This window comes from Coccidioides immitis (genome assembly GCF_000149335.2).
Source record: "Coccidioides immitis RS genomic scaffold supercont3.3, whole genome shotgun sequence".
NCBI lineage: Eukaryota > Fungi > Ascomycota > Eurotiomycetes > Onygenales > Onygenaceae > Coccidioides > Coccidioides immitis.
Window position 1 is genome coordinate 2,199,354 of NW_004504308.1, and position 27,029 is coordinate 2,226,382.

Genomic DNA, 27,029 nt, shown 5'->3' on the forward strand with positions numbered 1-27,029 from the left:
GATGAAAGTTCCATTATATAGAACGGGTATACACGGTCCCGCCGGCCACCAGTTCCCAAAGCAAAGCCGCGTAACTTTCCTTCTAATTCTTCGACTGCGGCTTTCTGGTCATGAGCGCTAGGCGCACCCAATCGCCCTCGTCTCCTCCTCGACCCGTGAACCTTCCGACATCAAATTCCAACCGCCCAGGCTGGCCGTCTGGGAAAGTTATAGTCTCAAATCCATATCTCTCATAGAGAGGCTGTCCCTTTACGGAGGCTTCCAAGTAGGACTCTACACCGTGTTTGTCAGCGATGTCGAGCCCGTATTTGAGGAGAACGGTGCCTGCACCGCGGCCCTGATGGTCGGGGTGGGTGCAGAGAACGGCAAGAACTGAAAAAGAAAGTGGTCGATTGTTTCAAGAGTCAGTACTGTTCCTTAAGAGAGCACACAGCGCCTATTAAAGCACGTAGGAATCGAACAGTCGAGGGAGGAAGACTCACAGCAATGTTCCCTCCCTTCCTCCCCGAACCACCTCTTCTTCCCCTCGAACATCATCCCCTTGGCAAACCTATACCCTTCTTCCTCCACGCCCCGCGGAATCTCCATGTCTCCGCCCGTCCTCACACCTTCCTTCCACCGCTTTAACGAGACTTTGTCGAGGAATGTATACCATTTTGCGACGGAGATGATTTCGCCGGTCTCATCGTCGACGGCGCCGATGAGATGGAAGGTGGGGTCGGAGGAGAGTGTTTCTTGCAGGCGGGATATCTGGATGGCGTGTCGGTCGGAGGGTGAGAGATCGCGCGGGTTGCCTTCGGGTGCGGCGCCGACAGTGCGGCAGAATGCGCTGTTGGCGAAGGTGATGGATTGGATTTCGACGGCTCGAGCAAGGTCAGCGGGGCTGGAGAGCCGGCGGAGGGAGCAGGGCATTGTGGGGAACTTCTTCTGGTTTTGTTCGGCTGGGGTTTGTTGTTCTAGAGAGGGCTATTACGATGTTTATGTATATATCTTAGCTAGCTAGAAAACGTAAGACTTAGGGGCAAGATATCCTGTGGTATTGAGTCATAAACAGCGTCTCGCGCTTTTTAAATTTGAAAGAGACGCGGCACCGGCCTCGGCGAAGACACGCTGATGTTGATACGGTCCATTGCCGACGGGAAATGTGACTGGGGCCAAAACGCATATTGCCGAAGATCCACACCAAGATCACGAATAGTGATTGTGCATCCTTTCCTTGCGGGAGGGCCGATTGCATGCTTTATCCGAGCGTTGTGGCATCGCTATTAGTATTTACTGTCCAAGCGCGGTTCCTTCGGCGATTCTGGTGTTACGCACGGAGCAACTGACTCGGCCGTACTCGGCCCGCCCGGGTAACAACGCTTAATTTTCTGCTACAGTACGGTTTAGCATGTCCTGTGCGGGTGTGTCTCGCTTGGCCTGGTTGGTTATATAAAAAGGTTGTTTGTGCGGCCTTGCACTCTCTGCTTCCTTCGTTTTGTTCTTCTCCCCCGGCTGCTCTCCTCCTCCTCCTCCTCAGCTGACCTTGGAGCTGCTTTGGGTGATAGAGTCAGGTGTTGCAAGTTCTACTGTCAAGCTGCATTTCGGTGCTCTCCTGGAAGATTTTCTTCGGCCGAAAATGGGCTTTTTGTTTTGGTCCCCAGAGGAGTAATTGTTGAATGACAGTCTCGAAGTTTATATCTACCTCACTTAACGGAGAAGCAGTGCTCAGCTTTCGAGTGAATGCTTAGAATATAGCTTCTTCAAAGCTAATAAGCCTGTTCAACTGTCTGTGAGGAGGAGACTTCGCCCACACTCTTTTTTAACTCTTAGTTCAACTGGCCCGGCGCATGGCACCTGATAAGGAGATAAGGAAAGCCATTTGCCAATATACGCCAGGCATAAACAAATGATGAGAGGTTACCATAAAGATCGAAGTGTTAAAGTTGTGGATATGCGGAATGCTGCAGATGTTGAGGGACGTTCATCATTAGAGGAATAGGAAATTGTTGGCAATGAGACAAAGGAATCGGGTTAAGAATTTTTTTTTCTCTTTTTTCTTTATGTCCTTGGATTTCACATTGTGAGCAGTTCTCTATTTTGTTAATGTCATTTACAACATGCTTGAGACAAGCCTTGAAAATGGCAAGTATCTTATGCTCTTTCTGGAGAGAGGATCCTTCACGAGTGCAAAAGATCTTCAAAACTTCATGGATTGGAAAAAATGCACTACATGCCTGGGGACTTCGGGACATATGGCGCCGCAATGCAAGCAAGATATCGAAACCCTGGGAGACTTTGTCAGCGAAGACCGGTTTCCGAGCCCGGTTCCCAAAGTCGCCGAAAATGCAACTGCCTAAGCCAAGGAATGACGTTTGGACGGTAGCGATGTGCGGTGTTCGGTTGGCAGGGCTGCTGTTTAGGTCAGGCCGATGGAGTATTGATATCCATTGACATAGAGTTGCGCCCCAATCATCACGGCAAGATCCTTCAATAGTTAATTGTTTGGTGGTTTCCCGGTACTTTGGAAACTGGGAGCGAATATGGAGAGTTGTGTGGATTGTAAGACAGGGGTCATTGTCCCTCCCCTCTACTCCGTATGGCTGTCCTCAATGTATGCAATTCCAATGATTATAGGGCATTTAACGAACTTCAAATCAATAGAATACAGCGTAACTGGACATCCGACAAAACGGTCATTGAATCGCAGTCGAAGGCCACGATCTACATTTACTAGAAGTGATACCTTAATTAACTCCAAGATCCGGATGTACATCGGGAGCGGGAAGGCTAGCGAGCGTTAAGCTTAAATACGGGCAAGCCACATTGTGATGCAAGCTGCTTTCCATCTGATGGTCAGGGCCGATCAGATCTAGGCGCGCCCGGCCAGTATTCGAAAACTACGCGCTTTGGCTGCTGTATTCTTATCCTCGGCGGCTACCGACGTGTTGCTGGACCCTGACAGAGGCCCTGCCGCACTCTCTGCCACCCCTGCACCCCTGCACCGGCCGCAGCGTGTGACGATCTCGTCGCCAACGCGAAGCCTCTGATGATGCAACCGTCGGCAAAATGCAGCAACCCGTTGACGTCACCTCCAGGATGTGTTTCAGAAAGTGAAGCCCGCGAAGCCACGCCAAGCCGGCTTACCGGATCAATAGTTATACCGATAAGAGCACAGCCTCATCAAGCAAGCAGCTCCTATGGCTCAGTTGGTAGAGCGCATCACTAGTAATGATGAGGTCCTCAGTTCGAATCTGAGTGGGAGCACTTGAAAGTTTCCTTTTTTTGCTTTCGTTTTATTGTTTATCTTCATGCACATGCTTGGAATGAGGAATTAGAATGTTTAATTTTTTAACTACGCCAACTAACTTTTTGCGTTGAGTTAATTTCCCTTCTAGAATATGGCTACTGCATTCGGCGGCGACGAAACTCCGCCGGGCATATTCAGCGGCACGGATGCAACAAAGAAACTCCACCTTCCGAGCTCTTTACAAGTGCGGGCAAGCTCTTCGAGGTCAAAGAGTTCTCCTAGATCATACGCTTATCAGACACGGTACAAGGAGCGAATGGAATGAACCTGGTTAGGGCTGAGAAGATCACGAGATCATCACCGTCCCTCTTTGAGACCTTCAGACGTCAACTCCTCTTTGGTCTTCACTTACCGATTGGCATGCCCCAGCCAGCGAGCAGGTATTCGTGCAGAAACAGCTCCGGATCCTGTGGAGGATATACCTAAGACTGATTTCAGCTTTTCTTCCTCGCATAAGTTGACTTCTCTAGTTAGGAGGGAAAAAGGAACATGACTGATGGAGCTGCTGACCTCCCAGCTAATAGCGTCGCCAGCTACCGCGGAAAACTTGCAATCCCAAATCCAGCGCAGCATATCTATCGTTGCTTCGACTCCTGCATGCTCTGGCGCAGGATGAAGCGAGTATTCGCGCTTCTGTTGGTCCGTCATGACATTGTCCCATTCGTGGGTTACCCCAATCCGGATGAATAGCATATCGCCCTTCTGGAATGTGATATCGCATTCCTTTGCAATTTCGATGATGTCGCCGAGCCGAATTTGGTGTGTGGAGAATGTGGTATATTCGATACCATGCTTTTCGGCCCACGAGGCGTAGTCGATGAGCACTCCACGGCCCGTGATTCCGGCACGAGCCCAGTGCTGCATGCCGATCCGATCCGTGGATCGGTCTAATATTTCGGCGGCAGTGGTCCCTCCATAGAAGACTCGGTGTGCGGGTTTATCGTCTGTCGCAGGGATCTTTTGTGAAAAGTGTCGTAGCCCGTCCCATTGACTGCTTTGCTCTTTGAATTCGTCAGTTTTCAGGCCCTCAATGCGACAAAAGGCGACGGGGGAAGAAAACACATATGGATGGGGGGAGAGATGATACGTACGCGGATTGAAAACGTAGACATCGTCGAATGCAACCCCGTTGAGCAGAGAGATAATGTGGTGTTGACATGGATGCCGATTGAGATTGGCCAGTTCGAGTTTTGTCATTTCCCATCCAAGCGTCACACGTCGACCTGTCTTTATCTCTTTTGCTGCATTGGCTACTACTTCAGGGGTGAGCAAGGCAAGCTTTCCCAATCCTTCTTCGTTGCTCCCTGGCTTCCCAACCCAAACTTGTTTGGGATTGGGTAGTTTGTCGAAAGGAATATCGAAAGCAGATGAAGATGAGTCCATGGCTCGAACAAGGCGGCGGAATCACTATGGCAGTGACATAGATTTGTTGTTTACAAAGGAGGTTTTCATCGCGTACATCTATTCGACATAGGACCTTCCAACAAGCATCGACGAGTCCCCAGCCTAGGCTTCCCCGCATCCAGAGCAGGACGATAAGAACTTTGCGGCATATCCAAGAGGCTTTCCATATTTTGCGCAGCTAGCATACCTGTGATGTGTGGAGTTCTTGGAAGCCTATAAGTTACACAAGTGCTACTTGGTAAGCGGCCACCGGCTTCCGGATAGTTAGATGTTCTACACATGAAGGCACAAATCACCGGATTACTATGCCGCTCCTCCGATAATCGGAGAAATAAGAGGTTTCGTTGATAATTTCCTGATCAGGAAGTCGGCCCTGATCGCTTATAATCGGCGAATTTTCACGGCAAAGTGTTCCCACACCTTGATTCTGATAGCAAACCCGCGAGCTGAGAATCGTGCTGGCGCGCAGCTGTTAGTGCCTAACTAGAGCTAAAGTCGATAACATCATGAACTGACTAGCCTTCGTCTTCAAGGTCACAGGTCCCGAAATTATGGTTTAGCGCCAGCACTAACTATTCCGTTCCTGGGCATCTGCGCCTGGGGCTTCGCTTGATCTTACCATTGAATTGGCCGCGCTTGAGGTTTTGGGGGCGAACTTTGGTTAGTTTACCCGGATCCAGGAAACTTTTAAGTCGACGGTTAGTGCCTCGGTTGGACGAAGCCGGTGGTCCCATAATTGCAGCATTTATCAAGAACAGCAGTCGTGCATATGCCTAAGAGAGCACCTCATGAACCGTCTTGTCATGGAAGGTTTGTTACTTCTCCAAAATTGGGATTCTCTATTGCTTTATACCAGTTTATGCGACTTCGGGGACCACCTCGGCAGTGGGTTCAGACGTTTCCTCCACTTTTCCCTGAGTGTCAGGATAAGCGCGTGGTTTTCGGAGCCTACAAGCACCATGACAGGTGGAGACCCAAGTGGGCCTCGAATTGCTTGCCATTGCTTCACAATTATTACTGCTTGTATTGGTGAGGAAGTGGGTTGATATACTCTGGAATACTCGTTTAAGCTTTGTTCCTCTAACCACGTCTGACTCAGTCGAGCGTGTTCAACGTTTACCGCCAAATTATGGGGAAAATATTGTACCAAAACTCTCGGGATATCAAACACCGGTTCCCCGGGAGAGCTTTTGTCATCTTACCTAGTTGTTTTCTGCCATATGTCACTGTGGTACTCCTTCCAAGGAGACAGCTCTGAAGACCTGCAGGAACGGTAGGGTGCGCTCAGGAGCATGGCTACTGCAATGCTGAACATGGCAAGTTACAGGTTTACTTTAAAGCTGAGGTATTTGACATGACAAAATTGCCTGAAAAATTTTCATTTTTACCCTATTCGCCGATTTGCTTTAGCAGGTCGTGTAGCGCTGCACTAACTGTTTGGCTCGGCCAAGCAGTATTTCAAGACCCTGTGACACAATGCTCATTTCATTAGAATTCGCTTACCGATAGCCATTTCGATGAATTTAATAACTGCCTAGGTTGTGGCGCCTTTCAAGGCTTAATGAGGACGGTGTTGGTACCACAGGTCATCCGATGCAAGGCGGGAAAGGAATAGTGCCATGAGAAACTCGAATTATGCCGTTCATTGAGTGCTTTGGCATCATGGCATCATTTCAATGATATTTATTCCCCCGATATCTACCCCGGATTTTCTTTTGTTTCTGTGGTTTTTTTTACTATTCACGATCTCAATCCTTGTAGCTTTTGATAGTTATTGCTATCTACATTACGCAACGGCCCACCATGGCCGACTTTGGATCTCAGACGAGCCGTTACAACAGGCTCGTAATTGCATTCGTCGCCTTGGGCTCGCTGGTAGGTATTCTAACTAGTACCATGTTCTGAGACAGTCTTTATTTTTATTTTTGCTTTTGATATCATTTTCGACCTCTTCTTCTCTTCAATCCTTCTAACGGGTACTTCTATCTTAGACCTATGGTTACTCCGCATCGGTTATCAGTAGCACAATCGGTCAGCCAGGATGGTATTCCTTCTTCAAACTGCCCATGCAGGGCGAACCAGGATATGACACTGTGACTACCAATGCTATCGCAACTGCAAACGGTGTTTTCAGTGCCGGGGGTGCGGTCGGATCGCTCTTCATGATGTGGTCCTGTGAAGCATGGGGCCGCAAGGTTAATATCCAGCTTGGGTCTTTTCTTGCAATTTTGGGAGGTGTCTTACAGGGAGGTGCAGCGAACTTAAAGTATGTTATACCTCTGTGGAAAAATATCTTGTAGTTCTATGTATGATGCTTACTTTCCAATACGATGGCACTGACAATGGTGGTCAGGATGTTCCAAGCCGGTCGTTTCGTCTCCGGGACGTCCATCGGCATTCTTGTCACTGTCTGCCCTATGTACTTCGCGGAAATGTCCAGTCCATTCGTTCGGGGCTGGCTGGTAGGACACCATGCAATTTTCCTTGTTTTCGGATACATGCTGTCTGGCTGGGTCGGCTATGGGTGTTACTTCGCTACGGGCGTGAATCCGTCGTTTGCCTGGAGATTTCCCCTTTGCCTTCAAATCCTGAGTCCATTACTTCTGTTGATTGGCTCTCCATGGCTGCCCCGATCACCCAGGTGGCTAATCTCTAAAGGAAAGTATGACGAAGCTTGGGAGATCCTTCGCCGTCTCAGACAGTCAAAGGACGATCCTCAGGATCTCGTGGCGAAGGAGGAATTTTATCAGAGCAAGGAACAGGTGAAGCTCGAAGCAGAGAAACTCGCTGCTACCGGATCTAGCCTCTGGATGGCAGTGCTCAAGAAGAAGTCTTATCGGAAGAGAATGATTATTGGATTCTTGACCCAGTGGGGTGCTGAGTTTGGTGGTCCGCTTATCATTGTGAGTCTAGGTTTTGAGACCAGACTTTGCCTGGGGAATGAGGATAGCTAACTGATCTTGATCGTCAGAATAACTATGCTGTGATCCTCTATACTAACCTTGGAATGACTGGTCATATGCCTTTGTTGTTAAGCGCACTGTGGCTCACAACCGCAGGTATGTATTCATCGATAATTCATTCAGATGGGTACCACTCACTGACGATGCGTAAGGCCTGATCTACAATCCACTCGGGGCGTGGCTTCATGACAAGGTCAACTCCCGCCGAATGATGTACATTGTCGGTTTTGTGGGCATCTTCATCACCACGTCTTGCTTGGCTGCAATGACAGCCGAATACGCCGGCACAACAAACCGTGTTGGTAACGGGTTTGGCATATTCTTCATCTTCTTGTACCTAGCATTCCAGGGGTAAGTCAACTCCATTCCCTCTTTGTCCCTTCGCAAACGTTTCTGACATTCCTGCAACAGAACATTCTGCGATACAACGATGTACATTTACGTCTCTGAAATTTTCCCTACCGAGATCCGCCCTATTGGAATGGGTTTCTCGCTTTTCGGCCAGTTTGCATGTAAGCGCTACATGCTCTGACAATATGCCCATAGAGAGTCTAATGACGTCGTTTAGCAACCATCATCCTCCTCCAGACCGCGCCTATTGGCTTCGCTCGCGTAGGATGGAAATACTACCTAGTTGTGATCATCTGGTCCGCTTTTTTCATTCCCGGTAAGATAAAAGCTTCCTCATTCTTCTCTTTCCTTCATAAAGCGGTCAACATACCAATACCCATTTTCTTTGATAGTGATATACTTCTTCTTCCCCGAAACCGCCCGTCTGAGTCTGGAAGAAATAGCCAAGAACTTTGGCGAAGAGGTCGCCGTCGACATCACTACAGCGACGGAGGAGGAGAAGGTAAAGTTGGAAGAGACCGTTGCTTCGGGGGATATGATCAAGACGGGCAACTTACCTACAGCTGCGGAGGCGAAGGAGAGTGCCTAAGGCGCATAAATCGGTACAGGGAGGATGTTCCAGTGAAAACTAAAATGATAGGTTCAGATCTAAAAGATAAAGACGCGCGGAATACTCCGTACATGTTTTATATTTCAGTGTATTTATAGCAAAATGCAGAATATATATGTTTGTGTATTTGTGTAGTTTCAAAAGGATCTCCTTTTGAGCCTTTTCGAAGGCATAACACATTGGTGGGTTACTACACCCCAGTTCCGCCTATTAAGAACGAGCGGTGACATGGAGAAGTGAATCCAACATCCTCGTCTCATCTTCAAGCCATAGGAAGACAACAGGGCAATGAATCCATTTTAGCGCCGCCTGCAATTTCAGCCCTCTCGAGAGTAATCCAATATGGCTTCCTCAGTTCCTTTCTTTTGCTTCAACTCTTAGCTTTTGCTATTCTCATCATCCTCTGCTCCGAGGTAGGTTTCAAGAGTCAACTCACACTCCTACTAGATGGTAAGGAGTTAATGAGGGAAAGTGGGACTATCCGGAGTCTAGAGAAGAGACCGGCTTTCATCTTCCTCTAGCATCGTTAACAGAGTCGTTTTACTGGCTTTATTGGCACCCTATGGATTGTCTTTCGCCATCACGTGGTTGTGAAGTAAGGAGGCGATAGATCAAGTTGGCGATGGGTTTGGCGAGGATTCTTTGGACGTCCTTGTTGATGTGGCTGCTTATTAGACGTCAGACATTGACTGTTGTGACGTTTTGCTGGTCGTGTAGGGAGTTGCGAGCTGTAGCCGCTGAATTTTTTTGTCGTCACCGTTGCTTCTTCCGCCGAAAGCGGAACCTCAGCCCATCTTCACTGTCCGAATCTCTTGTTCGTGATCGCTTCCTTGCTCTCAATGCGGTGTGTTGCGAGGAAGGTTGAGATGTTGTCGTAGTATCATTTGACTCCTGCACGACAGACAGATGCCGCTCGGTTCTCGGGCTGTTGTTATAACTACGATGCTCGCTTCCAGCATCAAATGTCCTCCTATTAGCCTCTTCTAGTGGAACAATGATAGCTTGTATCCTATGCTGTACGCCACCGTCGCCTTTACGCCGGAACTTCTTAAAGTTCTTGCGACCGTTCCAGCGATCGTCCCATCGATCACCATCGCCATTTGATGGTCGATCCGGCCGCGCTTTTTCGAGAACTGGCATTTCCTCGATTATGGCAAGGTTTTGAATACGAGACAAGTCCATGCCATCAACAATCGCCGCAGTCTCTTCCTCTTCCCATCGTGCCATCGCAGCGCGATCCTCCGCTTCACGATGTTGCCGCACTGCTTTGATCACATCCAACTTTGGCCTTTTCGATCTAGGCGGTGGTTGCGGTGGCGGCGTAGCCGCACGGCGTGTTCGACCGTTGAAGTGCTGTTTCATAGCAGTGGCTCCTGGTAGAAGCTCTGACACTCCATCATCTACATCTGACATTTCTTGGTCTTGTACTGATTGATCTGGCATCGGATTCATGGCGGTAGTCTGGTCGTGTGTTAGATACTGGGCGCCTTAGCGTACACCGTTCATACATACCTGGGACGGCTCTTCAGGGACGTCTTCTGCCTCAAGAGTATAAACTGGAATAGACTCCATGTCAAACCCATCATCAAAATCTTTGAATTTAGGAACATAGGTTTGTTGCGTCCGTGTGCGCTTGGTAGGTCTGCGGCTCTTCTGAGTTTCTTCTGCTGTTACGGCCCGTGTCGAGGTAGCTGCAAGCCTGGAAGGTGCCAATTCTTCAGGGTCCTCCATCACTTGATCCTGCGATTCAGCAGTAGGTTCCTCCACAACCAACGGCTTGTAAGGTTTATAAAGTTTTGATGCATTGTTTCGCAAGATTGAATCTAAGAATTCGCCGGGTTCAATGGATCGTTGGCCTGTCAGGCGGCCAACTTCATTTTCAAAACGTTCAAACCATTTTTCATGCCTCTTCTTTCGAGGTTGTACTAATAAGACTCCGCCGCTACCGTCTAAATCACGAGCCAGCCCTTTATTACCAGAAGCGAGAGTCATATAGTCTATAAGCTCCTGTGGGGTAGTTTTTTCAGGTTCGACCTTGAACAAAAGCGCCTTGCCGTGGCCATTGGTAATCGGGCCTTGTAATTCTTCGAACCTTGAGCTATCGCAGAAGACAAAGGTATAACCTTCAAATACATCTAGTCTTTCCAGCTGAGGTTCATAGGCGGAATCGGGTAAGTCGGTTGTCTCCTTTCCCCGAGGTGGGAGGTGCTTCGTCGGATCTGGCCACGCCGCATCGAAGTCAAGTTCCAATGGACAGAGGGCCTCTTCCCGCTCGAGTTCGGTGGAAGTTGCAGCGTACACGAGATGCTCAATGTAAGCCGGGTCAACGATATGTTTTCCATTGATAAGCGCTTGCAATCCCTTGGCAGTGTTACGCTTTTTCTGCACAACATGAGTTGTTTTGTCGACAATATATGGAAGGATGGTTTTGATGTCCAGATCTTCTAGGCGCGATTGAGCATGGATTAAGGGGTCTTCTTCCTGTGAGCCGAACGAGAAGCTCAGGACAACGGGACACCATTTTATCCTATCAGATGTAGAGACATAAGTAGATAGGTCCAGTATTATTCGGAATAGAATGTATGCCACGTACTTTAGCGGATGCGGATATCTTCCCAGGACAACTGAATATTCATCCCGGCCGCTCAACTCCTTGGATGTGCCTTTGATAGTTTCACCATCGATGATGGTGCCACACTTTGACTTCTGATCGGTGAGGGTGAGCTTGGAGCGCGCGTGAATGTGCACCTACGTAATCTCTCAGCTTTAGGCCCATTATGAAATCGCGAGAACATACGCCGTCTCCCTGTTGAACACGTCCAACCTCAATGACGAGATGGTGTCTTGAAATGGTCGCGGAGTTGATTGCATGGGTAGCTATAAAAAATTTGTGTTACTCTGAAATCAGTTCCTTAGCACAGAACCAACAAATAGGGAGACATACTTCCAGCCTGGACCCGACCGAAGAGATATCTTTTTCCAGGTTTCAGCCATATCCTTTTCCCTGGTGGATGGTCAGCTCAAATAAGCTGGGAGAAGAGTTGACAGAACGCACCTCGAAGAAAGTCACCGTCTGATGACAGGATCCACATATTGACAAGATCACTTTACCATAGTCTGGGCTCCTCTCTATAGTTGGAGGACGGCAGCAGGGGATGGCTACTCTTTGCTCACCAAATCCCCTCGTGCCAATTCAGCGAAACACGCCGAGACGCGTGATCACGTGACAACCGGCCCACACCAAAACTAATTAAATTGGCCGAACACGTCGATCTCTCGCGTCAGAAAATCTGGAGATGTGGGAATGGGTCGGCAGCAGCGCAAATAGGGTCATTTCTGGAATTGTACTCCGTGCTGTCGATATTAGTTATGGCATCTTGTCCGCAGCACGATGAACGCGTCGGAGAATGCTGACGCTCCCCTACAACCCAGATCTAACGAATCTGACGAGACGCTGAAATATCACCTTCTGGGCCCCTCACTGACAAAGGCTGGCCAGGACAAAGTTGACCAACAGAAAGTACGTCGCAAGCGGTCATCCCTGCTGAGGGCTGCGGGATAACTTGAGCTAACGGGCGATCAGGTTTCAGAAATCATTTACGAAGCGTCCAAGGGGTCTAAATTCTTTAATCATGAAAGACTACGTGACCAGGCACTTACAGAGAAGATCAGTCGCATTTTGGCACAGAAAGAAAAGCTAGAGAAGCAGGATCTTACAGCACATACCCGTCGAGCGGACGAATACATTGCAGAACTGGAACTGAGTCGAGATCTCTCTCAGACTGTCGTTCACCTTGACTGCGATGCGTTCTTTGCCGCAGTGGAGGAGTTGGACCGACCGGAATTACGGAGTGTTCCGATGGCCGTGGGGAAAGGAGTCCTGACTACCTGCAATTATGTTGCCAGAAAGTACGGTTGCCGAAGTGGCATGGCAAGCTTTGTTGCTAAAAAGCTATGCCCGCAGCTGATTTGCCTCCCTCAAAATTATGCGAAATATACTGCTAAAGCCAAGGAGATTCGAGCCATTCTCGCCAATTATGATCCTCAATTTGAGAGTGCCAGCATCGATGAAGCATATTTGAACATCACGGAATACTGCCTGACCAACAATATGGAGCCACAAGAGGCCGTTCAGAAACTGCGGAACGAAATAGCAGTAGAGACGAAAATAACGGTCTCTGCGGGGATTGCTGCGAACGCTAAAATTGCGAAAATTGCATCTAACTGGAATAAACCTAATGGACAGTTTTACGTTCCCAGTGATCGCGCGGCCATCATGGAATTCATGGCTAAAATCCCAGTACGGAAAGTGAATGGCGTAGGACGGGTATTCGAGCGCGAACTAGAAGCGGTAGGAATTAAGATGTGCAGCGATATCTATTCGCTTAGGGGAATGTTGGCCACATTATTTGGACAAAAGGCATTCCAGTTTTTGATGCAGTGTTACTTGGGGCTTGGGAGAACGGACATTGCACCTGCTGAAGAGCGCCAAAGGAAAAGTGTTGGGACCGAAAGGACATTCCGAGATTTGGAAGGATTTGCCAGTCTTCAAGACAAACTCAAGTCAACTGCGATAGAGCTTGAACGAGACCTGCGTGTGGCTGAATTCAAAGGACGAACGCTAGTTCTAAAGATTAAGCTGCATACCTTCGAGATTATCTCAAGACAGGTGGTGACACCCAAACCCGTTTACCTTGCAGATGATCTCTACAAGTACGCACTCCCTTTACTGACAAAAATTAACAAAGAGACGCCAAATCTGAAGATTCGTTTAATGGGGCTTCGCTGCACCAATCTTGTTAGCACAAAGAGACCTGACATTAATTTCTTTGGTGTAAAGGGGGCAGGCGCACCCGAATCATTAATAGACTCGATGAGTGGTGCTTCTAATGAAAAAGTGATGTCTACCGAAGAAGAGTTTGAAGCTGCAGCCCGGGAGGAAAGAACTGAGGATCTTCAAAGCCTTGAAGCGCTGAGTCAAGACCTTGAATCATCTCATCAGGAGTTAGCTGAAGTCGCCGATAGCCCAGCTCAGCCAACAGCCAGCGAAAATCGGAGCACAAACGATGACACTTGGACATGTCCTATCTGCTCATGTCCACAACGAGCAGATGATATGGCGTTCAACCAACATGTGGACTTTTGCCTTTCAAAGGATACAATCAAAGAGGCCGTTGATATGACTTTAATCTATGATGAGACCATACCACCGCCTCAACGAAAGCGAGCGGGAGAGAACTTTTTTAATCGAGAATCCCCGCGTAAGCGCATGTTCTTCGGCTAATCTACTAGTGTTACCCCTAACGCCCCTTCGGAGCACATACAAGAGGTTGAAAAATGAGAGATGTATTTGGATCAGCGCTGCAATGTGTATATGGTGAATGTTAGGTAACGAGACATGAATGTCTAACCCGCTGTCTCCTCACAGTCACATTTGCTCGTCTCTTAAATTCGAATGTTATAGACTCTCGAATGCGCCCTGTTTGTTCAGCTAGGACGTGAGCTGCCCTAACTATAAGGTTCATTCAACCTGAGTTTTGTATCAGGGCTACACTTCTACTTTCGCAAGGCTGTCTGCAAACAAACACTTGCCAGACCTTTTGCACAGCAACGAGTCGGAATATTGTAAAGCCATTCGAAACGCGTACTATACCTAAATACCTGGAGGCTCCGGCTGAAGCTTTGTGAGCAGATGGAGAAGAGTGACCATGTAACGACACGCCCAAGTTCCGTGGACCCAATTAGGAGCAGCTGTGTCATATGTAATTCGGCAAAAATGGCATCAGCAAAAGGGTTCCTAAAGTTGGATAAAAGCCGTAGGGACCGCATCGTCGAGCATTCCAGGATCCGTGGTAGCTCGTCCGAGTTCCCGTGGAGCCCTCCGTCGCGTGGTGAGAGGGACGGGTGCCGCTAGACCACTTCGGGTTTAACCGCGAGGAGCATCGTGAAATGACGGCAACGCCTAATAATAATAACCTTATGGAGGGTGTGTCGCCCCAAACCTCTCCAACTCCCAAAGTGAATCCAATGGTTTGCGGGCTTCTGCTGTCTGAAAAGAGATAGACACGAAGTCTTCCATACCGCTATTGTGGGCTTTGGCCATCATGTTCCTTGCTTTGCCCAAAATCTCGCAATGTCATCCCGCGAGTTCACCTGCACTTCACATTGACTTTAATCTCAGGCGAAACAACAATGCGACCTCTGGATAAACAAAACAATCCCCCGAACAAACCTTTCACTCCATCAATGAGTGCAGCGTTCAACAGGACCGCCAAAGCACCCCTGACTCCTAAGCTAGCTGGATACAATTCCACCCACTCGAACCGCAAATTCCAACATGCCGATGCCCCTATTCCGAACACATCTCGCTCTTCAGAGAATACATCCCATGCGTCAGGAGGACTAAACTCCAATATCACACCCCGTTCGGGGTCAAGGAACTCCCGGAGAGATGCTCTCTCCGCTTCCTCCTCTCCATCAGGCACTCCATCCCACGCTCAGAATTCCATACGCTCTAACGTAGGCAACTCCTCTGAGAACCCCCTAACTCCGCGCGACAATATCGGCCCATCCTCACGATCATCCAGGCCGAAGAGTGTCGTAAATGGCTTACTGCACGGTAACCCGCCGTCTCGGCCGGTTTCATCATGCAGCGGTTCTCTTGGAGCCCCTATGTTTTTCCATGCCGATGACGCGCGATCTACAATTTCATCCCACGAAGCGGACCCCAAACAGTCTCACGGGAATATCCAGCCAAATGGACGTTATTTTACGTACGCAAACGGCGTAGCTGAAGGATCTCGCAGCTCTAGTGATCGGAGACCAGGGCCTACAAAAGGCAAAACGCAAAGCGGAGGAGTCCCTACGGCACTCCGGTCCCCAATCGCATCACCAAGATTGCAAAATGCACAGCCGCTCCTCTCCTCGCCCAAAGAACCTACAACGAACCCTCGAGAATCAAAACGATCCAGTTTGCATTCGTCACATCCTCAGGAGTCACCTCTGTTACAAACCCCGCGTTTAAATCCCACATCCCCGGGATCCAGGAGTCATTGTTCACATGTGAAATCTCCGAGTATAGATGGATCTCAATGCTTTCGCCAAACGCGGCCTCATATTACGAGTCCTACAAGTCACCCGATACTGGTAGCCGGTGATCATGGCAATGCTAGCTCTGCGTACCATAGCCCCCTTCCCGATAGCAACAGATCCTCAACATCCGGTGATATTCTACATCCTTTTCCGCGCGTTGGTAGTCCTTCTAAGGAGGATTCAAATAACAATCTTCAGAACGCCAATGAACTGGCAGCCAATGCACGAACGGAGCGGAAAGTTTTGGATCTGGAGATCAGCAATTCTTCTTTACTCGCTATAAATCGGACTTTGGAGAGAGAAATGAGGAGGCAGAACGCAGAACTACGGCGATATCGCCGATTGAGCCGCGCTGGTCGACTTTCCATCACCACCTCCCATCGCCCCGTGTCTGGGGGCGGGCTCTCTATCGTCAGTGAGACTGATAATGGAGCTGGTGACGAATCGTTTAATTCGCTCAATTATATCACCTCGGAATCCGAGAATGGCGCTTCTTCCTCCGAAGATGAAACGAGGAGTCCTGATGGGGGCGTTGAGGGTGAAGAGCAACCTCGCGCACGGGACGAGAAGCACCTCCTGGACGACCTTGCTAGACATCAACAGCTCCTGATAGACAGCCAGAAACTCAGCCAAAGTATAGGAAGGTGCCTAGAATGGACAGAAAGCTTAATTACAGAGGGTAGAAAAGCCCTCGAATATCAAGTTTACATCAGTGATATCGAGATCGGCGGTCGAGTGCTGGCTCATGACGACATCGACGAAGATTGGCAAGGGGGCAAGGCGTTGTTGAGCCCAACTACAGAAGTGCCTGGGTTTCCAGATGAGCGTTATATCGCCGATGACACTGTTTTGGCGAACTTGCCATTATCGGACGGTGATGTACATGAAGGCTGACAAGGCATCCCATGAAATGAACTCGAAAAATTATACCTTGTTATGCGGCTGCATCAGAGTCACTTTTTCTTTTCTCTTTTAATCCTATCCATTCATTTCCACAAACAGCTGGATAATTCTCTTTGGCTGTATAAACTCCCCATTGACTCCACTTTTTTGTTGGATATTCCCCATTCATTGGCATATGGCGCACATGCAGGAGAGCATTTTATTTCTTTTTTCCCTCAAAAAAAAATGGACAGCGGTTGGGCCTCTGGTGTCAGTTTTACCCCATAGTACTGATTATTTCGACCACAGTGGCGTATATTTTTTTTCTATTTCTGAGTGGTTGGGGTGGTGGACCGGACCCTCACAACAGAAGTAGTGAGAGTTCTATGTCTGGCACAGCTTCTTTGTTCCTCTTTTCACATCCTTTACCTTCATATCACCTTTTGTTCTCCATGTGTTAATTCTTGCGCATTGTACCATTACATCCACACTTTGCGTCACTACATCGCAGAAACAAGATACCCATAATTGTGCATATCTTTCCTTCCTGTGTCATGCTTGATGAGATTTAGAATGGGATAGAGATCAATTGATTTTCTCGTTGAAATGATGTTTGTCCTTGTTAGCAGTTTGCTATCATGACTTCAGACTTAAAGCCTGCAATTCCACATTATACATGCTGGAAGGACAGTCATGCAGCTTAGTGGTGTCAGGGTTCATACCAGAGCACGAGAAGAAAACTCGAGAAGTGAAGTCGTGAATCATCAGAAAATAACCTTATAAAACCAAAGCAAGCCAAAAATCAGTATCTCTCTATGGTGGGATATGCATAAATGAATTCAACGGTTAAAAAAAAAGAAAAACGTAGAGCCAATCGGGTTGGAACGCTTTGTCTCATTCTATCATAGCGTTGAAGCATCACCCCCTTATGACGGGGTGGCTTCCGGGTGTGATTCTGGTTTCGCCTTCTTGGGTTCTTTCTTCTTCTCGTTTTTACCCTTCTTCGACATTCCTTCTGCCATCAACTGTTCGAATGCCATATAGTCACCTTCTTCGTCGGGGTCACGTTCGGCCTGGTTCAGGGAAAAAATTAGCATGGGTTAGCCCAAAAGCCAAATTTACGGGAGGAGAATGTGGAGATCAAGTCATAGCATACCTGTTGGAAAATCTTTCCGCAAATAACGAGCGCTTGGGCACGTTCTACCCGCTTTTCCAATTTGACGGTTTTGTCATTGAGTATTTGATCACAAACATCACGCAGGACGCTCTGGATCTCGAACTTGCTTCCACGCCACGCAGCTGCTAAAATCTTGCCGGTGACTTTCTTTTCATACTCTGCTCTTTTCTCATCTGTCCAATCGTCGCCTCCTTTCTCTTCCAGCTTTGCCATTTCTTCCATGGTCATTTGTGCGTCAAGAGCAGTGGAGATAGTGGTCCAGGTTTCTTTCGCCAGAGTCCCCTTGTCCTTTAGTCGAGAGAAGAATCCAGAGATACCGAGGAATTTCTGCGATTTGAGGAAAGAAGTGGCTTTCTGGATGTAAGTGGTGCCGATGGCATGGAGGATTTCAAGCCCGAAGGATTCCATCTTGAGATTTTCAACTTCTAATTGAGTCTTCTGTTCGAAGGCATATGTGACGTCTTTGCCCTTGTCTGTCTCGGTCCATATGCTCAGACGATCTACTAGTTTTCTGGCGAGAGTGTCGACGCGTTCTTCTCTTTGTTTCTTTCTTTCGGCCTCGAATGCCGCCAGGCGTTCCTTCTGTTCCTTCGTAAGACCGCCCTTCTTCTTTTCTTTCTTCCTGAGTTCCTTTTCTTCCGGACTCAAGCCGGCGGCATCCATTCTCGCGTCCTCCTCTGATTTGTCCATAATTGCTTGCTGACCCCAAACACGTCGGGGAGTGCTGGTTCCCGATCCGGCTTCTATTGATCTCCCCGGCGCACTAGAGGAAACAGATTCTTTTTCTTTCTCATCGGTGACGTACGGTGGAGCTGGGGAGGTGCTGAGTCCCTGCGACGATTGCGCCTGCGGCGCTTCCTTTTCTTTCTCTTCGTGTATCTTGAGCTTCTCCTCTGCAGATTCAGCCAGATCGTCTTCCTCCATTTCTTGCATAGTAATATCCATTGTGCGTGTCAAATCCTTCATGAGGGATATTTCTCCGATCAAATCCACAAAAGCATCCCCTCCGAAGATCATACTGAAAAATTCGGCCGGATCCTCTGTCAGATATAAAATTAGCGTATTGCACATATTCATCCACAGAGCGTGAGTGCATACCGAATCCGCCTCCTGGTATCGCCTTCTCCTTGCCATATTTGTCGTATTGCTTTCGCAGTTCTTCATCGCTCAAGACTTGGTATGCTTCGCCAATCTGAAGTTTTGAACGCGTTAGTATACGGAGCAGACACGTAAATTAGCAGGGCAATTTACGGCTTGGAACCTCTCGTGAGCCGTCTCGTCATCCGGATTCTTATCTGCGACTCCTGGTCAGCTAGCCCTCCTAAACCCGGTAATAAAAGCGATCAAAACAAACCTGGATGGGTCGTAATGGCTAACTTTCGGTATGCCTTCTTAATCTCAAGTTCAGTGGCCGTGGGTGGCACACCTAAGATATCATAATATGCGGTATCCGCTACCATATTTGCAAGGATAAGCGTGGGGCACGGATGCGATATAGATCTCTGGGGTCGATATGTGATGCAATGGGGAATTGTCCGTCAGGTGTAAACGAGAAAAAGCCAGATTAAGTGAAGACTGGGGTTATTAATGAAGATGTAATGGACAATGGAAGAGAAAAGAAGCCGTTTGCAGGCAGCGATATTGGGGAGAAACGGTGGCAGCAAACACCGTCGTCATATGCTCGGCACAGCTGCTCAAAATTTCCTATTCTGCCCGGGGCTGTGATTGGCCAGGGAATATTATTATGTCATCACAGGGCGGGGCATTTTGTAGGCGGTGTATAGCGGCAGTACCGCTTTTGTTTTGTTTCTTGCTGCGCCACAGGGCGAACGTCGCCGCAGCAGTCACGTGAAAATGCAACTGAGAACGCGTTTGTCGGTTTGTCGGGGGGCGTTTTCTGCCATCTACTCCATGCGTTGTGCACCTGTCTTCGGAGCCTGCAAAAAAATCTGAGCTCAGGACCTCCATTTCTAAGAGGCTCAGCTGTCCCTTAGCTGGCTGAGGCCAGCCTAGCTAGAGCTCATTTTCTACGCTGCCCTTCGAACTACATTGCGTCACTTACGATTCTTTGGTAGGGCTCGACTCACATCCCATGCACCTCTCTGAACCGCCCTTTTCCCTCCTATGAACTTGCCTTCCCGCGCAACTATCACTACTGCACCCTCCACGAAACTGCCGAAAGACTGGCTTTGGATTCTCAACAAGATATGCCATAGTAGGCAGCGCTTTACCTGTCCGATATGCACATGGCTTGTTTTCAAATATTTTGCGCTGACTATTAGCATGCGGCCAAGCCGAAGTCAGACAGTATCCTATGACCCTGTCTGATTTTGAAAACTGGAACAATGCGCCTAGTGCCTATACCACGGGCTATATATTTTTTACATTTAAAGCCTGATCTCATGGCTTTTTTCTTCTGTCTAATTGAGCTTAGCCTCAAGCATCAATTTATGCACTTCGATATCTACTTACAATGAAGGTGTTGATACCCTCTATTGAAGCAATTTGATCAACATCATATCTCTCCTGATCTCTGTCCCTCCATCGAGGGGGCTATGCATTGCGCCAGCAGTTTCCAACTACAGTGAAGCGTCGTCGGATAGAGTTGTCGTGGACGAGCGAAAGATTCTCGATTCTATAGATGAAACGGAGGACAAAGTAAGATAGACGATGCCAGGCAGGGTCCATATTTGCTGTCCAAACCAAGGTTCTGAGAGCGTGTTGATTCGACGAAAACCAATGCGGGTGCCAAGGAGAAGATGGGAGAGGCATCTGCGGAGTATGTGCTCCAGCATAGGCTTCATGTCGCGGGCCAGATGCCTCTTTAGATAGCCTGTGTAATCGTCTTGTTAGAGCTGCAGGCGTTGGACTAGGCTCTTCTGCCTCTTGTTTTGAGACCGTTTTTCCACTTTGGTCAGCAGTAAATTTAATCAGGGTGCTAATGCATGGGATTCAACTGCATTTTTCTCACATTGACGGGCCATATAATATGTTTCTGGAATTCTGTCTAGCTTTTGATTCATCATAGCTACCATGGCCAAAGCTCCAGTGAAATGTGTTAAACGGCTGGATAACGATGACCAAACGCCAAGATGTGGCTTGGCTTGACTGATAGAGTTTCTGCCAATCAGCGTCTTCCTCACGCGCGGCCGGATTAGTAACAAGGTTCTTCGTACCTGCGCTGAACCGCCCAAACTTGCTCGCTAAATTCTGCTTTCGGGAAACCAAAATTCTTTTCTTCCTCCTCTTCATTTCCTTTCCCTTTCTCTTCCCCCTTCCTTCATCCACAACAACTTTGAGTCCCTCTCACCATCAATTCACCCTTCACAGTCAATGTCATAAATATTTTGTCTGTTTTGTATTTTTAGTGCTGTTGGTTCCTTTATCCATATGTAAATGTCCTCAGTTATGTTCATTTTAGTTTGAATGATTCCCCCTTTCGATCTGTTTTAATCTCAAGGGTAGGCTCCCAGCGAACCTCCTCCATAACCTCATCTTGTGACATATTCTCAATTGCTGCTCTTCTGGTGCCCTGCTGGTCATCATGGTTTCCTTCTCCCAAGCCCTCTATCTTCTCTCACACCCTCAAGAGCTCAGATCAATCATCCAATGGTAGGTATTTACAGCTCGAAATTGTAACACTACTCGCGTACACTGACGCCGCCTAGGAAAGTATGGCATGAGCCTGTCCACTCTAGAATCACAGGAAATGAAACAGAGAGCGAAAAGAAATGTTACCACTTCCTGAAACTCACGAGTCGCAGCTTCAGCGCTGTGATCATGGAGCTACATCCTGAGCTCCTTCTTCCTGTTTGCCTGTTTTACCTTATTCTTCGTGGTCTAGACACCATCGAAGATGATACCTCTATACCTCTGAAAGTTAAGGAGCCACTCCTTCGCAATTTCAAGGACTTCTTAGAGGTCGACGGGTGGACTTTTGATGGCAATCGGCCCGAAGAGAAAGACCGCGAACTGCTGGTTCAGTTCCATAACGTTATCACCGAATTTAAGAAAATAAAGCCCGCCTATAAGGCTATCATCAAGGATATCACTGATAGAATGAGCAATGGGATGGCTGATTACTGTCGAAAAGCCGAGTTTGAGAATGTAAATGTCAATACTGTGGAAGAATATGATCTTTACTGCTGGTATGTTGCTGGGCTTGTTGGTGAGGGCTTAACAAGACTATTCGTCGAGGCTGGATTTGCCCGGCCTCAGCTCCTCGAGCGTCCGCAGCTTTTCAAATCCATGGGTCTCTTTCTTCAAAAGACCAACATCATCCGCGATGTGCGAGAGGATGAAGACGATAATCGTCGTTTCTGGCCAAAGGAGATTTGGTCAAATCACGTCGATAAGTGGGAGGACCTCTTCAAGCCAGAAAATCGCGAAGCAGCCGTGAATTGTGGTGCAGAGATGATACTGAATGCCCTTGGGCACGTGGATGACTGTCTTTACTACCTGGCAGGATTAAAGGAGCAAAGCGTTTTCAACTTCTGTGCTATTCCCCAGTCCATGGCCATTGCCACTTTAGAGCTATGCTTCCGAAATCCAGCCATGTTTGACCGTAACATCAAAATTACAAAGGGCCAGGCTTGTCGACTGATGTGGCAGTCAACACAAAACGTTCGTGTTATATGTGATGTCTTCCGTCAATACGCTCGAGCAATACACAAAAAGAACACTCCAAAAGACCCGAACTTCCTCAGGGTTAGCATGGCTTGCGGAAAGGTTGGTGAACCTTTCGAATTTAGCATTTATCCTAGTTGTGTTGCTAATTTCTTTGCAGATCGAAAAATTCATCGAATCGATCTTCCCGACTCAATCCTTAGAAGATGCCAATCGGAGAGTAAGTAACAAGAAGAGTGCTGAAGATGCGAAAAGGGCTGCCGAGGCTGCTGAAGCCACACGGGATACTATCTTCATTGTTGTTTCACTCGTGGGTATACTAGTTGTTGTCTCTTCCCTCATGGTACGTCTTGAGTCCGCAGGCCTATCATGATATGTATCGTGCACTAATTCGCATTATGCAGTTTGGCGTCGCTTGGATGATGGGTGCACGGTTTGACTTAGCCTTCCAGGAACTTAAGAAAGGCAACTTTCGTCCTTCGCAACAAACCTTGCGACATGGCGAGCTTTAATCTCCTTCATGCCAAGATGTTGATACATCTTGTCAAGACATACACTTCTTCGATTCTTTCGGTGCCATTGTCTGGCCAATATTATGGTATTAATCTTAATTTTCCCGCTACCCTTCCATACATACATATTCAATTCGTTGTACGTTTGATGCTAATAATCCAACGATTTGCAACCCGTGCTATGCGCAACGCGCAACACCTTTTCCTAGTATTTTTTTTTTTTTTTTTTTTTTTTTTGCCAACGAACCAGCACTGATGTCAAATTGCAATCCGGCCTTTTCTCAATGGTTGTGGTTGTGCCGAAGACGTGCTAAGAGCAATGCTGTTGCATAGAAATGTGACCAGCCAATCCAGACGTACTGGATGCCCGTCCCACTGCTACCAATTGTTTTGGCTGCAGAATGGCGTGTATCTATTGAATATCTGGAAACATCTTTTTCTCTGGCACTGCTGTTATAGGGTAGGATCGGATTGGGCATCCAGCTGCCGATGATACCTTGCATGCAGTTGGTAAACATCAATCTTAGAAATTTATCTGGCATTGAAGCAGTCTCTCCTATGCTCCTTTCAATGTGTTGATTCTCCGCCTCCATGTGTGTTAATTTACGATTTACGCGAAACATGTAACGTTGCCTTATGGGCGCCACTGGACGTCCAGGCGTAGAGCGGCCGTTGACAAAGAATGTCAGTCGAGTTTCAGTGTGGAATTCCCGGCTGTGAGGTGGGGATCCCTGCCCCGAAAGTTAACCAGGCTGCTGATGTTTGGCTGCGATCACGTCCCTCCAGCCCGGAAGCGCGGTTTATATTGTCGACTTCTAGCTGTAAAATACAGCCCCATATTCGGCATCGGAGTTCCACCGCCACATCACATCCCGCACCTCTGTATATTTCGGATTTGTGGCTTTCATTTCGATAGCAGTAGGTGCACTACATCTCGGAGATGGTGTTGGATGCTGCTAGAGAGCCAAGGTAAGTAAGAACTTGATTTTTGTGGCTTCATGACTTGCATCTTCCCGAACACTTAGTAGATTGTTCCATGAAGAGGTCGCGTCTGGTTGCAATTGGGCACGGACGCTGATACAGGTACAGTACAATACGACTAATGCCGGTGGCGCCAAGAAGGTCGGCATGGCAGGAGAATTTACGCTGACCAGCCCAAAGTCAGCAAAGCTCCGATCGCCCCAACTCCGGTCGAGGAAACATCCGCCGTCGGCCTGATATCCCGCTCACTTTCTGCTCCCAAGCTTCTTGTTTCCATAGTATCCGTTGAATCAGTTCTATTGTTGAAAACTCGGGGACAAAGCGTATCCGTATGAGTGAGGTTTCTGTGCCGCAGCCGGCGCCGCCTACTACAACTGCCCCTGCTGCTGCCGTGCATAATAATGTCCCTACCACGGGGAAGGCTGGCGAAAGCCCGCCGCGTCTTCGAGCAGCGTCCGCCTGTGTTGCGTGCAATAAAAAGAAGGTAGATGATTTTAGATGTCATTCTCTTTCTAATTTACCATTTAATGGAAATTTTTGACCTCGTCGGGCGCTGATTCGATGGTATTTTCGGGCAGATACGGTGCATATACCCCGAAGGAGGTTCACAGTGTCTAAACTGTGCGAGGAACCACTGGACTTGCTCGTGAGTTCTCTCATCTCTTGCCCCCTAATTTAATGTTGAAATTTGGGGTCTGACATCCTTTTTCCTGTAGTCCCCGCGAGCGAAAACGCAAACGTCGCAAGACAGCTGCCGAACGTGAGGATGCCGTCTCGGGATCGAGAGCAACCACAAAAGTGGAAATAAGGCACGAGACTCCTAGCCTTGGGCCTCTGCGACGACCAAACTGGGACTCTGGCCATCTGCCATGGGATCAGCGGCGCTCGGTTGTTGCTGATGGACACCCTTCTCATCAATCGGAATCGTCGGCCGGTGCAGGTGCATCGGCTCACAATCAAACCCCTCCAACGTCTGCTGCTCAGGAATCGGAAGGATCGACATTGTATCCAAACGCAGCCTCATCAGGGTTCGCTCGACCGTCACAGCCAGCGCAAGACTCTCGTGCTTACGGCCCAAGTACTCCGAACTCGACGTACCTGGGTCGCTATGAGTATATTCGCGGGGAGGTTCCGGTCAATGAGGATCGAGCAAAGGCATATCCGGCCGTTGCGACAGAATCTCTTACCGAAGAAGATCTCAGAATTCTTCATCTGCAGCACGCATTCGATCTTCCACCACGGGCCGTCCGGGAGGGGCTCATAGACACCTTCATGAAGCGATGTTCGCCATGGATGCCCATCGTAGAACGGAGCTGGCTCACAGAGCGCACCGGCCATCAACCATCCATTTTATTGCTTCAGGCTGTCTTTCTCGCTGCAAGTAGAGTCTCCTCAGCGCCAGCTGTCACTGCTTACGCTTCGTCGAACGAATTTTATCGGCGAGCAAGAGCACTGTTTTGGTCTGGCTATGAGAAGAACACGATCACTGTCATCACCGCCGTGTGTATCCTGCATTGGTATAACCCCGAGGGTCCGGAACACGTATCTATTAATACGAGTGGCTTCTGGAATCGGATCGGGGTTGGCCTAGCTTATCAAATTGGGCTGCATAGAGAACCACCGCCGGGCCGAGATGCCCCCCTGCGTAGGAGGCTGTGGTGGACCCTATATGTAAGTATTGTATTTACTAATTTTGAGATTGGGATTAAGCTCGCGCTTATCTTATATGCTAAGCTCGGGTGCCTAACTGCCGATTACAGGCCCGAGACTGCTTAATATCTGCAGGACATGGTCGTCCTCGCGCTATTAATCCGGATGACAGTGAAGTCAAACCTTTAACCCCGGAAGACTTCTATGGCTGCAGTTCAAATGGACAGCTTTTCATCGTATATGTGGAAATTTCAGCCCTCCTTGGGGACCTCACGCAATGCTACTGTCGACGTAGTTTATCTCGTCAGAAGCGAGTAAATATTGAAAATGCACTTTACCGATGGACTCGAGAATTACCGGAGTCCCTTCGCCTATTCCGAAGATACAGCCCAACCGAGGGTGCACCTGCCCATAGGCTTGTACTGATGCCTTACAACTTTGAAGCTCGTCAGCTTCATGTCCCGTATTTTATCACCCTCGCAATCCTTTATCGACCAATCTCACCATCGAACCTCCCGTCAGCAGCTGCCATCCTTGCGTCGTCTTTCATTGCCGGCATATTTGAAGACTTTTTAGCACGCGATGAGATTCGATTTCTCGGCCCAATTTTCACTTTCTATCTCCTGGCGGCTGGAGTCGGTCTTATGTCGTGCTTCCCATACCCGCATCTCTGGGAGAGGGCGGAGCAGGACCTCCGCATCATTTATAATTCCCAAAAGGAACTCGCGAAGCGATGGCCCTCTGCCATCGGTAGCTTGAAGGCCATGCAGAGCATCCTTGATGAGGCGCCGAAAGTTGCCAGACCGCCAGATCGACCACAGCCAACTCCACTAACCCCCGACCAGCAGGCATGTTTCAGTGGTTTCGGAACAGACCTGTGTCGTCTTGGTGACGTTATGTTAGCGAATTACCCACACGAGATGGTGGAATCTGGTCGCCCAGAAGACGATCAATATGCCCGGACTGTTTCAGACATGATGACGGCAGGTATCCTGGCGGAGTTGAAAACACCGATGGACGCTGCTGCTGCGCTAGAAGAGTACCTCCCGTTAGCGACAGTGATTGACCACAATACGCAAGTGGCCATGGGAGGTGAAGCAACTGAAATAACCGATGAGATGTTGTATAATCAGTATGAAGGAATTGGGAACTGGCTCTTAAGAGACTGGGATTGGAACACTGACGTCGCATGGTGACGGAACGGACGTCGGTATATTCACGACCTGAGCCCAACACCCCGGCAGTGCACGGGCCATCTCGGTTCAAATGACTAATCTGCCAAGATCCCGATCACGTGGTATATCGGCACTTCCCCCACCCCGGTTCTTCGGCTCTTCGCTTGGTTCGGGCCGTGGGTGTGTTTTGGCTGCAGCAACACGAGCTACCCCAGATGTTCCACCAAGAGGCATGTAGCTTATGCGGGAACGAGTTGCATTGTTTATTCGCCCCGCTACCCCGTGAGCTCCCATACTTTGGTCCTTTTGAGGACTGT

General features: G+C 48.5%; 11 protein-coding genes and 1 non-coding gene across 12 annotated transcripts; 7 read left to right on the top strand and 5 right to left on the bottom strand.

Moving 5' to 3' along the window:
• Positions 1 to 82: 82 nt before the first annotated feature.
• CIMG_08124 (acetyltransferase) lies at positions 83 to 912 on the bottom strand (the record flags this gene model as incomplete). The annotated part of the gene is made up of 2 exons (XM_001240960.1): positions 83 to 372; positions 483 to 912. 2 exons carry the CDS (start codon positions 910 to 912, stop codon positions 83 to 85), a joined length of 720 nt encoding a protein of 239 aa, XP_001240961.1.
• A 1,187-nt stretch (positions 913 to 2,099) lies between these two features.
• CIMG_13265 (uncharacterized protein) lies at positions 2,100 to 2,339 on the top strand (the record flags this gene model as incomplete). The annotated part of the gene is made up of 1 exon (XM_001240959.2): positions 2,100 to 2,339. One exon carries the CDS (start codon positions 2,100 to 2,102, stop codon positions 2,337 to 2,339), a length of 240 nt encoding a protein of 79 aa, XP_001240960.2.
• Positions 2,340 to 3,173: 834 nt separating this feature from the next.
• Positions 3,174 to 3,246, top strand: CIMG_15073. The gene has a single exon. It is a non-coding gene; the product is annotated as a tRNA-Thr (tRNA).
• A 53-nt stretch (positions 3,247 to 3,299) lies between these two features.
• Positions 3,300 to 5,777, bottom strand: CIMG_08122 (uncharacterized protein). The gene has a single exon (XM_001240958.2). It carries the CDS (start codon positions 4,670 to 4,672, stop codon positions 3,638 to 3,640), a length of 1,035 nt encoding a protein of 344 aa, XP_001240959.2. The 5' UTR covers positions 4,673 to 5,777; the 3' UTR covers positions 3,300 to 3,637.
• Positions 5,778 to 6,106: 329 nt separating this feature from the next.
• On the top strand, positions 6,107 to 8,754 carry CIMG_08121 (sugar porter (SP) family MFS transporter). Its single transcript, XM_001240957.2, has 8 exons — positions 6,107 to 6,568; positions 6,685 to 6,959; positions 7,047 to 7,596; positions 7,665 to 7,752; positions 7,809 to 8,007; positions 8,068 to 8,168; positions 8,225 to 8,323; positions 8,400 to 8,754. Exons 1-8 carry the CDS (start codon positions 6,497 to 6,499, stop codon positions 8,594 to 8,596), a joined length of 1,581 nt encoding a protein of 526 aa, XP_001240958.1. The 5' UTR covers positions 6,107 to 6,496; the 3' UTR covers positions 8,597 to 8,754.
• CIMG_08120 (DNA damage response protein RcaA) lies at positions 8,655 to 11,755 on the bottom strand. The gene is made up of 6 exons (XM_001240956.2): positions 11,673 to 11,755; positions 11,562 to 11,621; positions 11,415 to 11,494; positions 11,211 to 11,365; positions 10,130 to 11,144; positions 8,655 to 10,078 (listed from the first exon to the last, which is right to left on the bottom strand). Exons 1-6 carry the CDS (start codon positions 11,707 to 11,709, stop codon positions 9,371 to 9,373), a joined length of 2,055 nt encoding a protein of 684 aa, XP_001240957.1. The 5' UTR covers positions 11,710 to 11,755; the 3' UTR covers positions 8,655 to 9,370.
• A 176-nt stretch (positions 11,756 to 11,931) lies between these two features.
• CIMG_08119 (DNA-directed polymerase kappa) lies at positions 11,932 to 14,130 on the top strand. Its single transcript, XM_001240955.2, has 2 exons — positions 11,932 to 12,137; positions 12,201 to 14,130. The coding sequence occupies exons 1-2, from the start codon at positions 12,009 to 12,011 to the stop codon at positions 13,899 to 13,901; spliced, it is 1,830 nt and encodes a 609-aa protein (XP_001240956.1). The 5' UTR covers positions 11,932 to 12,008; the 3' UTR covers positions 13,902 to 14,130.
• Positions 14,131 to 14,661: 531 nt separating this feature from the next.
• CIMG_08118 (uncharacterized protein) lies at positions 14,662 to 16,603 on the top strand (the record flags this gene model as incomplete). Its single annotated transcript, XM_001240954.2, has 1 exon — positions 14,662 to 16,603. Exon 1 carries the CDS (start codon positions 14,810 to 14,812, stop codon positions 16,601 to 16,603), a length of 1,794 nt encoding a protein of 597 aa, XP_001240955.2. The 5' UTR covers positions 14,662 to 14,809.
• Positions 15,930 to 19,414, bottom strand: CIMG_08117 (DnaJ domain-containing protein). The gene is made up of 5 exons (XM_001240953.2): positions 19,123 to 19,414; positions 19,020 to 19,063; positions 18,867 to 18,960; positions 17,748 to 18,808; positions 15,930 to 17,664 (listed from the first exon to the last, which is right to left on the bottom strand). Exons 1-5 carry the CDS (start codon positions 19,226 to 19,228, stop codon positions 17,518 to 17,520), a joined length of 1,452 nt encoding a protein of 483 aa, XP_001240954.1. The 5' UTR covers positions 19,229 to 19,414; the 3' UTR covers positions 15,930 to 17,517.
• Positions 19,415 to 19,518: 104 nt separating this feature from the next.
• CIMG_08116 (uncharacterized protein) lies at positions 19,519 to 21,020 on the bottom strand (the record flags this gene model as incomplete). The annotated part of the gene is made up of 5 exons (XM_001240952.2): positions 19,519 to 19,705; positions 19,831 to 20,043; positions 20,241 to 20,260; positions 20,352 to 20,601; positions 20,740 to 21,020. 5 exons carry the CDS (start codon positions 21,018 to 21,020, stop codon positions 19,519 to 19,521), a joined length of 951 nt encoding a protein of 316 aa, XP_001240953.2.
• A 37-nt stretch (positions 21,021 to 21,057) lies between these two features.
• On the top strand, positions 21,058 to 23,104 carry CIMG_08115 (farnesyl-diphosphate farnesyltransferase). The gene is made up of 4 exons (XM_001240951.2): positions 21,058 to 21,380; positions 21,437 to 22,496; positions 22,555 to 22,737; positions 22,799 to 23,104. The coding sequence occupies exons 1-4, from the start codon at positions 21,313 to 21,315 to the stop codon at positions 22,904 to 22,906; spliced, it is 1,419 nt and encodes a 472-aa protein (XP_001240952.1). The 5' UTR covers positions 21,058 to 21,312; the 3' UTR covers positions 22,907 to 23,104.
• Positions 23,105 to 24,146: 1,042 nt separating this feature from the next.
• Positions 24,147 to 26,733, top strand: CIMG_08114 (transcription factor; the record flags this gene model as incomplete). The annotated part of the gene is made up of 4 exons (XM_001240950.2): positions 24,147 to 24,371; positions 24,466 to 24,533; positions 24,604 to 25,558; positions 25,648 to 26,733. The coding sequence occupies exons 1-4, from the start codon at positions 24,219 to 24,221 to the stop codon at positions 26,731 to 26,733; spliced, it is 2,262 nt and encodes a 753-aa protein (XP_001240951.1). The 5' UTR covers positions 24,147 to 24,218.
• Positions 26,734 to 27,029: the final 296 nt, after the last annotated feature.